The sequence below is a fragment of the Equus przewalskii genome, chromosome 5, assembly GCF_037783145.1.
Source record: "Equus przewalskii isolate Varuska chromosome 5, EquPr2, whole genome shotgun sequence".
In the NCBI taxonomy this organism is placed as follows: Eukaryota; Metazoa; Chordata; class Mammalia; order Perissodactyla; family Equidae; genus Equus; species Equus przewalskii.
In genome coordinates, this window is record NC_091835.1 from 46594116 (window position 1) to 46606519 (window position 12404).

General features: G+C 34.5%; 1 protein-coding gene across 26 annotated transcripts in view; it reads left to right on the forward strand.

Moving 5' to 3' along the window:
- PIK3C2G (phosphatidylinositol-4-phosphate 3-kinase catalytic subunit type 2 gamma) overlaps window positions 1–12404 on the forward strand; it is a 510504-nt gene that overhangs the window by 436577 nt on the left and 61523 nt on the right. For all 26 annotated transcript variants that reach the window (XR_011540000.1, XM_070619245.1, XM_070619233.1 and 23 more), the window contains 3 exons: window positions 7200–7389; window positions 7881–8002; window positions 11602–11710. Coding sequence is in view for 25 of the 26 variants with exons in the window: in XM_070619245.1 (XP_070475346.1) it covers window positions 7200–7389; window positions 7881–8002; window positions 11602–11710 (421 nt within the window). In the remaining variant the exon portion in view is untranslated. The remainder of the gene's footprint in view (window positions 1–7199; window positions 7390–7880; window positions 8003–11601; window positions 11711–12404) is intronic.

Sequence of the window (12404 nt, forward strand, 5' to 3'; positions counted from 1 at the left end):
AGTAAAACAGGTGTTCTATCAAACCACAAAATGATATAAACAACTTCAGCAATAGAACAGGTGTTCTATCAAACCACAAAATGATATAAACAACTTCAGCAATAGAAATATGTTTTCGCTGTAAGTTCTATCAAGTGTTGCCTGAGAACCGTCATTCAACCGCCACTCCACCGCGTTATAGGCATATCTCCTCTGTGGTTATTCTGATGTGGCTCATGAAGCACTGAAAAACTTTTGCCATTTGTAGTTACGTATTAACATGAATGTGAATTTAAAAAATATTATCATGTTTAATCTGAGAAAAAAATATCGGCCTATATGCCGAACCCAACAAGGGAGATCAGACCTCCTGGATTCAACCTAATTTTCTAAGACTGATGAACTCGAGTGCCCATTCACCCACGTATAGCTAGGAAACGTGTTAGCAATTGTTTCTGATGATGAACAATTTAAAATATTTATATTATATAAAAAAGTACATATGTTATGAGGTAGAATAGAATTTGTACACATTTTTAAGATTGGATCTAAAGCTTAAGAAATTGTATGCTTATGTATGCCCCTTTGGACTGTGTTCCCTGGCTACAAGGACTACTGTTAAATTTTTTTCTACCTAAGGGTTATTTCTTTGGAAAAAGTAAAGGATTATTGTTTTAGTGCCCTTGTTCTATGTGGGAATTTCATGCTAAATCTCTTGGCTTATTTCTCTCTTAAAGACAAAGTTGAAAGACTGTTCATTATAAATAATCCACAATGAGAGCAAAGACTTTGGAATCACATAAATATGAATTAGAGTTTCCGGTTATAGATGATGTCACCTTTGGTTTGCATTTAACCTCTCAGTCTTTTGCTTATCTATTGCTAAAATAATTTTACTGCTTTCCTCTAAGGATGAAAAGATTAACATAAGGCATTTAGTACAGGGTCTGCCAAAAGATATATACTCCCTGAGGGCAGAAATCTGATTTCTCTTCTTCACCACTATGTTCCAGCACATGGAACAGTGCCTAGCAGGGAGTTAGAAGTGCTTTTCAAGACTGCCTGGAGGTTTCCCCTAGAAAACTTAAGAACTGGATCCTTCCAGCTACTGCTTTGGACCTGTAATATAATACTCCAAAGCATGATCTTGCTGATGCTGCCATTAAACAAAATAAATCAGAGAGCTGCCACCCAGCTAAGTCAGATCCCCACAGAGCCCTGAAACCTACGGCTCTCAGGTCCCCAGTCCCAAGTCGGGTCATATTTAACAGCACTGTTTTATCTGACCTGTTAAGTCAGCCACCTGAGAGATAAGAGATGGATTTAAGCAAGAGTCTGTCCTAAAACTATAGGCTTATCATAAAAGTTCGTCCTTCATCTCCAGTCTTCTTACATTTTAACTGTTGGGCAATGTAAGAATAAGGCATGGACATAGCTGGAATTTTGTGAGGGCAGGTACATTAGAACTTAAGATTTATGGTTCATAAGGCTATCTTCATGAGAAGACACTATGTGCTGGCACCCTAGAGCTTTCCACCCAAAGACAAAAAATATCTTCAGTAAATATTTGTTGAATGAATGAATGATGGTAGGATCTCCTTACATCATGATTAGTATTATATTCCTACTATTATTATTATCTTCATGTCTCTAAACTATTGATGAGGGAAGAAATAAATGTTTTATACTGCACTATATACCCATAAATTCATAAAGTCAAAGAACATCTTTCGAAAAAGTGAACACTGTGGAAATGAATAATGATCAGTCATATTTTCACTTTCTCAGCAAAGTTTTGCATAGATTGATGTCTAATAATGGAAAAATTTGGAATTTATTTAAAAAAAAATCTAATACCAGAACAAGATAAATGGACTTCAAGTTTTATAAAATTGAGGGGAAAATTATTAAACATTATGGAACTATGTTATTAACATTGAGAACATGGCAGATTAGTTGTAAAGAAGGCATTGCATGATAACTTTGATAGATGCCAACTCAGAAAAGTAGTGTTTGATTACATTCAACATCTATTCCTCTTAGAAAATTTTAGTAAGCTCAGAGTAAAAGGAAACTTAGATAAATATTGTATTTTTAGAAGTGAAAAATTACAAGCATTCCCATTAATATCAGGAAAAAGATTATAATACCTCTATTTTGATAGTAAAACTCTATATTTAAACTTTATTATATTGTTATTTTCCTCTTAAGTAAAACAACAAATAAAAAATCTCAGAGAATTAAAAAATATTTAGAATCACAAGAATTCAATAAAGTAAAGTGGTTACAAGATAAGCATTCAAGACTCAGTAGTGAAAAAATTAAAGGGGAAACATTATATGATTGCCTCAACAGATCCAGAAAATACAGTTAATAAAATTTAGAATCACTCATTTTTTAAAAACTCTAGAAATAAAAAGAAATGTCTTTAACCTACACCTACAAACCTACAAAAAGCATTATTCTTAGTGGTAAAACATTGAAAGCTTTTCCTTTGTAATAAGGAACAAAACCAAAAATGCTTGCTGTCACTTCCATTGAACATTGAACTAGAAGTCTTAGCAGTGGAAAGGATGACAAAAAACTCCGTCGTTGTTTGCAGATTACATAACTATGTCCATATGTATTTCAAAAGAATATCTAGATATATTGTTAGAATTAATGAGTTAAAAATCTACTTGTATATTATAAAATATTAATTAAAATAAAATTTAGGAAAAGATAGCATTTACAATTTGCCATACAAAAATATGTTCAAGTGAGTAATAAATCCAACAAAAGATATGCAAAATTTCCACAGAAAAAAATTCTAAAATCATGCAGAGAGATATAAAATAAGACCTAACTAGATGGAGAAATACACCATGTTCATTGGTTGTGTATCTCAATACTGTAGAGATATTAATTCTCTCTAAATTGATTTATATTTTCAATGCAATACCACTTAAATCCTTACACATTTATTTTTGTATGGGTAAACTTGATAAGCTGATTCTAAAATATATTTGGGAGGTCAAAGGGCCTACAATAGTGAAAAAATACCTGAAGAAGAACAGGGTAAAATAACTTGCAGATTTCAAGGCTTATTATAAGTTCTAGCTATTTAAGGAAGTGTAGTGTTTACCCAGAGACAGACAAATTGACAAGTGCAACAGAATGAAGAGGCCAGAAGCAGACCTATACATATATAGACCGTTGGTATTGGACTAAGTTGAATCAGTAGGGAAAGAATGTTCTTTGCAATAAAAAACAAATTGGTTAAATTAAGCATTGTACATCTATGCTTTCAGATACTATGTGGTCATTTTGAAAAATAGATTTAACTCTGTGTCCTGAATTAGAAAGTTTGTTCATTCAAAAAATATTTTGGAGCCACTTAGTATGCACTAGTTACTATAAACTTTTTCTTCCAAAATATATTACTAAGTTAAAAAAGCAGAATTACAGCATTGCAGATAATTGTGATTTTTGACTCCTATCTATTTTACTTTGATCTCACAGAACATGACAATTTTTACAAAATGGTGCTCCCTTTATCTGTGTGAGTCCCTTCTTCTCCTCCCTCCGTGTCAGCCAAACTGATGTTCTTTGCTGTTTGTTAAACACCAGTCATTCATCTACCTCTGAGCTTCTGGACCAGCCGTTGTTTCTGCTAGAATGACCTCCATTAGAAATTTCCATGACCTACGCTCTTGGCAGATTAAGGTCTTTGTCAAATCATTCAGCTCATCTTTTCAGTGAGATTATCCCTGATCATCCTATTTAAAATGGCAACACTGCTACCTACCCCATATTTCCTCTTGGCAGTTTCTATTTTAGTTTCCTTTATAGTACATATTACTTTCTCAAATCCTGTATTTTTACATGTTTATTTCATTATTGTCTGAATTTCACATTATATAAACTCTGTGAGGGGAGAAATTTCTGTTTTGTTCATTGCTATATCTCAACACTGGAATATAACCTAGCATATAGTGGGAGTAAATGTGTGTATGTCTGTGTGTTTGTGTGTCTGTTTGCACAAATGTACAGTGGTCCATTGGTATCTATGAGGGATTGGTTCCAGGACCCCTTGTGAATACCAAAATTCACAGATGCTCATCCCTTATAAGAAATGACATAGTCTTTGCGTCTAACCTATGCACATCCTCCCATATACTTTAAATCATCTCTAGATTACTTATAATACCTAACTCAGTGTAAATGCTGTGTAAATAGTTGTTATACTGTATTGTTTAGGACATAATGACAAGAAAAAAGTCTACATATTCACTACAGACACAACCATCATAAGCCTATTGATCCATGGTTGGTTGAACCCATGGATGCAGAACCTACAGATAGGGAGCCAACTGTATAGACAAAGCTCAAAAAATGATACCAAACTGTTGTAGTGGTTATTTCTAGGGAGGAGAGTAGTAACAGACAAAGGATGAAGGGAACCTTCCACATTTTACTGTGTTGCTTGAATTATATATTATAAAAAGTCAAGTTTTTTAATATCCCTGAATCTCTTCCATAAAACAGACAAATCAAATAGGGTAGCAAAACCCAAAAACAATGGACAACATCTACAACAAAACTAGGTAACAAGGTATTCCCAAGAAGCCTGAAATACAAGCAGGTAGGGGCAAACCTTAGGTTATAAGACCTGTGTATCTGCATCTTATGGGAAGAAGCTAAGGAAGCAACAGATCATGTGATTGACCTGAGCACAGGACTTTGGAGAGCCCACAGGTACTCACTGGGAAGATGAGCAGGCCAATTTGATAACAGCAGCTGAAACTGGAAAGGGTTTTTACACACTCCAATCACCGGGAACGGCAAGGGTTCTATCGCAAATCTGAAAAGGTTGGAGAAGTCTATGAACTCTCAGAGACAACTGGGGCTCCCTTCCAGGAAAAAGTCCTACACTGAAAAGAAACTACTGGAAGTATAATCCAAACTGAGAGGAGAAAGATCATAGGAGCAAAGGTAAACCAAAGTCCAGAAAAATTTGGGGGTGACAGGAGAAGCAAAAGAGGCATATCTCAGAAAGTATGAAACAATTTTATCACTGTGTGATAGCAACAAAAAAGGGAGCTTCAGACCCTTGAAAACCCTCTCATCCTTCCTGAAAGTTCCGGAATGCTAATTTCATATTGAAACGAGCAAACAAAATGGGTCATGTTTGAATGTCATACAAAATTATAATAAGTAAAAGAGAAATAGGATGAAAATAAAATCCACATGGTGAAAGTATGCCAGATAGACAGTCCCATCAAAGGGTTAAGTTGTATCCTTATATTTCAAATTGAGCTAAAAAATTTTAAGAAACAATAAAGGTATGAAGGAACAATATAGATCACAATTAGAAAAAATTCAGAAATGAGATGATTGAACCCAAGAAAGAATCAGAAATAGGGGCCGGCCCTGTAGCCGAGTGGTTAAGTTTGTGCACTCTGCTTGGGAAGCCCGGGGTTTCGCCAGTTCAGATCCTGGGCGTGGACCTAGCATTGCTCATCAAGCCACACTGAGGTGGTGTCCCACATAGCAGAGCCAGAAGAACCTACAACTAAAATATACAACTATGCATATACTCTGGGGCTTTGGGGAGAAGAAGGAAAAAAAAAAGAAGATTGGCAACAGATCTTAGCTCAGCTGCCAATCTTTAAAAAAAATTTTTTTTAAAGAATTAGAAATAAGAGAAAACATAATTTTAACAACGATAAACTAGAAAGAACACAGAAGTAAATAAGCACAACAACACAACAGATAATGAAGATCCACCATACATGTAATGGAAGTCACTGGGAAAAAAACCCAAAATAATATATTAAAAAAGTATAGAAACTAAATTGTATATTTAATATTTTAACAAACACTAACATCATAATTTTAAAAGCTTTCTAAAAAAATCAAAAGGTGAAATTATGTATTGAAAGGACACATTGTGTATTCAGAAAAATTACCCAGAATAACCTGGAACATGTTAGCAAACTATTGGACTTTGAAGAAAAAGAAACTTCTTTTAAGCATCTAGGCAAAATGACCGAGTCATTTATAAGGGAGAGAAGTTCAGATGTCATCAGAGTTTTGGGCACATTCTTTATTCTAGAAGAAAATGGAATAATATTTTTATGGCACTGAAAAAACAAAATGTGAGTCAAGGATGTTGTATCCAGCCAAATTGTCTTTCAGGTATAAAGACCACAGACAAACTGTTGTCAACAGCCAGAACTCAGAAACTTATTTCCTTGCACATTTCCTGGGGAATTTGCTATAGAACAAGCTTTGGATCGTCAAAATGACGGGAGAGACGTGGACATAAAGACTGGTAGAGAGTTAAGAGTTTATGATTGTTAGAAGAGAGACTGGATAGTATGTATAGTAGAGATACTGTACGATGTAGATAGAATGGCTCTATAAAAAATGAAAGTGGAATAGGAAGCACATATGGAAAGCAGAGTAAGTATACTGTTTGCTTTATGGTATTAACCAGGATAAAAAGGATAACCCTGAAAATTAGATACTGGAGAAGAGGGTATGGAGGGGATAAAGGATATTATATAAAGATATTTATTATACCATTAGAGCACAATTGCAAACCGTCTTAAATATAAAAAAAATTAAATAGCAGAGACATCAAAAACCAACCAAAAGAAAGACCACAGAGTGAAAAACACTTCGTATGAAATACTCGTATATTAAATATAGTATTATAGTATGCAAACTTTTTGTAAGGTAGTTGAGAGAGGAACACAAATATAGGCAAAAAATAAAATTAAAATTAAAAAATAAAACACTGAAAGTTAACCCATAATTTTTTCTAAATGTTTAAATATAGGAGGAGGGAAGGAATGACATAGAGAGCACAGGAACAGATTCTGGGCTTCCAGGAAGATGTATTGTTTTGTAGATTTCATGTCTGGAATTATGTAAATATTTTAAATAATTATAAACTAAAATTAAATTTTAAAAATCATCTCTAAAAATAAAAAACAAACCTAAAAGAAGTTAAAATACAGTGTGGCAATTACAGTTTTATATTTCACCATGAAAATTTCTGTTATATTTGGTAACAACCTGAAGTTTATAAAAATGCTGTTTAATAGTTGGGCTCCAAATAGACGTGGTTCTCGACTTCCTCCATATCTAGCAAATGCTAGGAAACAAATCTTAAATGAAATGAATCAACTCAGGGAATAGTACTCACTATCTTTTCTTTCTCATTTCTCTAGGAAAATAAAGGAAAGTCTGGAGTGTTTCCCTGTTAAATTGAATAACTTGATCCATATACTTGCACAAATGACAACCATAAGCTCTGCCAAATCGACTTCACAGACTTTTTCCCAGGAATCCTGTATGCTGAGTGAAACCAGGTCAATTCAAAAAGCAACAATTTTAGGGTTCAGCAAGAAAACTAGTAATGTAAGTCTCAAGTCTGTCACCTTGACTTAAATATCAGTTGACTTCATCTGAGACTTTCTTTCACTATGCTACACATCCTTCCTTATATTATGATTCTTTTTACTATGCAAATGAAAAATCAGTTACAGTTTGAGCAGAAGCGCCATTAAGGAGGATGTTCTAAGGAGAAATCATAACAACCAGAGCTATTAGTAGAGAACCATCAAAGGGAACAGTTCCTGCCCTGTGGAAGACTATAAATCAAGAGCTAATTAAAGTGTCCACAAGAAAAGAAGAGCAGAAATTAAACAGTGTGTTCCGAGCACATAAGATTATGTTATCTTTATATCTGTGTTTATAGGTAATTTTGCCTTTACAAGTTGCATCTCTTAGCTTTTGTGATGATTTTTTGCAAGCTTCTTGTTTTGTTTAGTTTACATGAAATCAGATTTTAGAATGTATCGCAAGTTGATATTGCCATCTTTTGATTTTCGTCTGTTTATTTTCTGCAGCTCTATCTAATCCAGGTGACTCACAGTAATGATGAAACAAGCCTGACAGAAAAATCGTTCGACCAGTTTTCAAAACTTCACAGCCAACTTCAGAAGCATTTTGCATCACTGTCTCTCCCAGAGTAAGGCCTTGTCCTCCAGTGTTTTGCCTTTAGTACTTGTCCTTGAACATAAGGAAAAATTATGGTTATGAGATTTTCTGTTTGTGAGCATCACAGCATCGACTCCAGTGCCACTGAACCTTTCCCAGCTGAGGGTCTGCATTGCTCTCAGAGCAAAGAACCTGTTGTCTCACAAAACAGAACAAGGGTTGCAATTTTCAGTTGGCTTCCTGCTATTGATTTTGTGGACAGAAAATATCAGAGCTGGTTTCAGTCTTCATCAGTTGTCAGGGAAATTGTTTTATTTGGCAGTTTTTAAATTTAATTTCTTTAGTTTTTTCTATAAAAATAAAATTGAAATTGAAGATGCAGAATTAAATTGGATATATCTACTCTTTCAACAAATAACTGCAAGAAAAAGCAGTGATATATTTATTTGGTTTGCTAGAAAAAAATTTGTTTATTAATATCAATAGTATATAAGTAAAATTTATTGATATCAATGATTATTATGTTATTAATAACAGTGATTTTGTTATCATTAATCATTAATTTGTACTTGGATTACCTATATTTAATTTATGTTTATTTTGAAGCAATCTTGAAAACTCTTGTTTCCGTTCATGTTAAAATGAAAAAATATTACACATAAACAACCTAAGAATATAATTGAAAATAACTTCCGTTCAAATAGACCTTCTAAAATTCATCACTTAGAACTAGCAAAATTTAGGTCATAGACTTCAGTGCATACCAAAGGTGTATCTTGATTTTAAAAAGGTGAACTTCCCAGAAATTATGGTAGTGGCGCTTAGGTACCACTAAGGTTATTTTATCTATACCCTGATTTTTGTTGAGTAAGTGGTCCTTTAACAATGTGAACGTTCATACCTGACCTGATATACTTTGTACATGTGGATTTTTACTAGGCTTTCAGGATTTGGTCACTTTCCAAAGTATAAATCTAAGCCAAGTTATCAATGGACGGAGAGATATTGTGCAGTACTGAAGACCGAGTAGTTCACATTCATGAAAAACTATTCTTGCACACGTCACAGGGATTTTGAAATGCAGATGCTTTAAACATCAGGAAGTCAACAACTTAGAGTAAGAACACGTTCAAGAGACAGAGAGGGAAGGAACGGCATTGTGGAAACTTAAAAGCAACATCAGCTTTAAGAATTACCAAAAAACATCTGATAGAATAACTGAGAAAAAGGAGATGCTGGCAAAAAAATTCAAGGTTTGACTTCAGATCTTGGATTCAACATCAGTGGTTGCCATTGTACCCTACTAGTTAATGATTTAGAAGTATGTTGATCCTTGTTAAATGGCTGTCCTTTTTAGTTTCAAAAACTTCGCTGTTCTACACTTTTATCTCTGCAACACACATTAGAATAACTTGTAAAACTTTAAAAGTCCTAATAATCTCTTTCTATGTGCCTCTTTTCGATTTTCAGCTTTAGTTAGGATTCTGCTTTGCTCAACAACTACCGCCTGGTAATGGTACCTAAATTGATTTTAAAACCATTCAAGCAGTGCATGGAGGGGAGGAACATTTAGTCCTATGTGCCCTGAAGAATATTTGTCTGCTGACAGTCCCAAAGTAGCTAAGGCTTCCAGCGAAGCATATAAATGAAGGATGAAGGCAACATTTCCTCTGACTCCTAAATTTGCTAAGAGAAGCCCTATAAAATTATACAAACCTGATCTCGAAAGTATGATCAGAAAGTTAGAGTCATAAAGAATAAAATTCAAATTGGCACTAACATATAACAGTGGTCTTCAGATCAGGCTGTGTGTATCTCTGTGCACCTTCCAAGAAGGCACAGGCATGGAAATCTTCCTTAAAATTAATGGTCTTCTTTAAAATTAATCTGCTTGAGAAGAGTTGATCTCCTTTCCCTATTTTACTTTCACCATTGCTCTTCTCCCAATCATCCAGAATCTTATTTTGGTATGTTGCCCAGGAGAGTAAAAAGTCTCTGAGGATCATATAAAGGGCAAATTAAAATACTGGTGTTGGTATTGAGAAAATGAATTACTCTAATAACCAGGTATCAGATCTGTTTGCAAGTCAGGTGTTTCCTAATCTTTGGCCTGAACAAAATTGAGGGAGGACGTCGTGGCACTGTCAGATAAAAGATCAAAAAATCATTTTCCAGACCTGATTGCTATATTCTATTTGGCATATAACTTGAAAGCATTTCAAACAATTGAATGACATTATTACAGCTGAATTCCCCTATTCTCATGTACTTATTTATACACAAGATTTTTTTTCTTTTTATTTCTCTTTTGTTTTTGTTTGTTTTTTGCAGGAGAAGATTCACCTTAAGCTAACATCTGTTGCCCATCTTCCTCCTTTTGTCTTCCTTTTTACCCCCCAAAGCCCCAGTACATAGTTGTCTATAGTTGGAAGTTCTTCTGGTTCTTCTATGTGAGCTGCCACCACAGCATGGCCACTGACAGATGAGTGGTGTGGTTCCGCACCCAGGAACTGAACCCGGGCTGCCAAAGTGGAGCACGCCAAACTTTAACCACTAGACCATCAAGGCTGGCTTTATACACAAGATTTCTTAGTACATATGTCTGTAAAAACATCAACAAAGAAATAGAATTAATATTGAGCTCCATTTTATTCTAGGAATAAAGAAAATTCATCCACAGATATACAAATTAATATTTGAAACCAGCCCAATCCATGCATTTATCAAATGTATTTCTATGTTTTGATTAATTGCATATCATACTAATTTTCATGATAACTAAATCTGGATGAAAATTTTTAATACTTTAAGCCTTGGAAGTACAAGAGACCTTTAAAAACCTAAAATGTCAATTACTTAAATACACAAACATATTATTTTGGATCCGTGACATTTCCAACAGGAAGCAGTGGATGGGATGACCTGCAATTGTCACATACTTCTGTGTATTTGCTGACAACATTTCACTATTCCCCATGCTCCTTTCTGCAGGGAAAGGTCTGTGCCAAGATAGTTCCTAAAGATGTATTTAACCGACAAAATTGCCAAATGCTACCTATTACCAGGTCATCTCACCCAATAATTGGTCTTAATCATTTCTAACCCATCAAAATGAATCATCAGATAGTACAGAGGAAATTCTGCAATCAGACTCCTGAGGAAAGTGATACTTTGTTCCCAAAGACTAAAACCGGATGGAAGTATATGTCACTTGGTAAAGTGTTTAATTTAATTAGTGTAGCAATGTCTCTAGTGAACCCAGAAGAAACAATACGATCCGACCTTTTTGAAAAATTATGAACCATTAACTTCAGAAGTATTTATTAAGCCCCCACAAGTATTTAAAAGACAAAATGTGTGGACTGCCATAAATACAATAAGAAGGCACATATATATTAATTTAGTATGTTAAATTAAATTAAATTAGTATTAATATTAGTGACAGTTAAATAGTACAAGTGACCATAGCACCTTAATGAAACGCTCAGGGTTAATCACGTGTTCTATGGGGTTTTTAAAGATGTTTTCATTGGCCCTTCCATCGAAGGCAGCTATAACTTCATGAACAATCCTAAAATACAGAGGCCAATTTTCAAACTAATTAAGATACACTTTTTTCTTTTAAAATAGGTTCCCTCATTGGTGGCACTTACCTTTTACAAATTCAGATCACAACAGATTCAGAGATCTAAATCGTTACATGGAACAGATATTAAATGGATCGTATGAAGTTGCAAACGTATGTTACAATTTACTTTTTTATTTTTACATAAAATATCCATTATTTTATGAATTAGTACTGGAAATACTGTTAAATACTTTATGATCGCATTCTTTTCGTCCTACATTCATTCAACAAATGTCCATGCCTGATATGTGTAAAATCCCTGAAGAGGAAACATTGGAACAGCAAAAATGGTGCAGCTCTGTGACCTCTAATAACTTGGAGTAATGTGTGACTACTGGACCATCAGTGCCACTAAGTGCGCTAGTATTTTAGAGGATTGAGAATTACTCCTGACTGCGATGATAAGGTTTTAGGGAGAAGAGAGCACCTGAACTGGATCTTTGACACTGGATAGGACTTCAAAGAGTTGACCTGGGGAAGTGTTTCAAGTAGAACCAAACAATATAGGAGAGGTCATGAGTGCAAAAAAAGGGAAGGGATTGTATTAGATTCTGTTGCTGCTGTGACACATTCCCACCAACTTGGTAGCTTAAGACAACATAAATCTATTTTCTTTCAGTTCTTAAGGTCAGAAGTCCAAAAATGGGTCTTATGGGACTAAACCCAAAGGTTTGGTCGACCGGTTCTTTCTGGAGACGCTAGGGGAAAACTCCATTTCCTCGCCTTTTTGACTTCTAAAGACTGCCTGCGTTCTCTGTTGTCACATCTCCTTCACTGACTCTAACACTGACCCTCCTTCTTATTA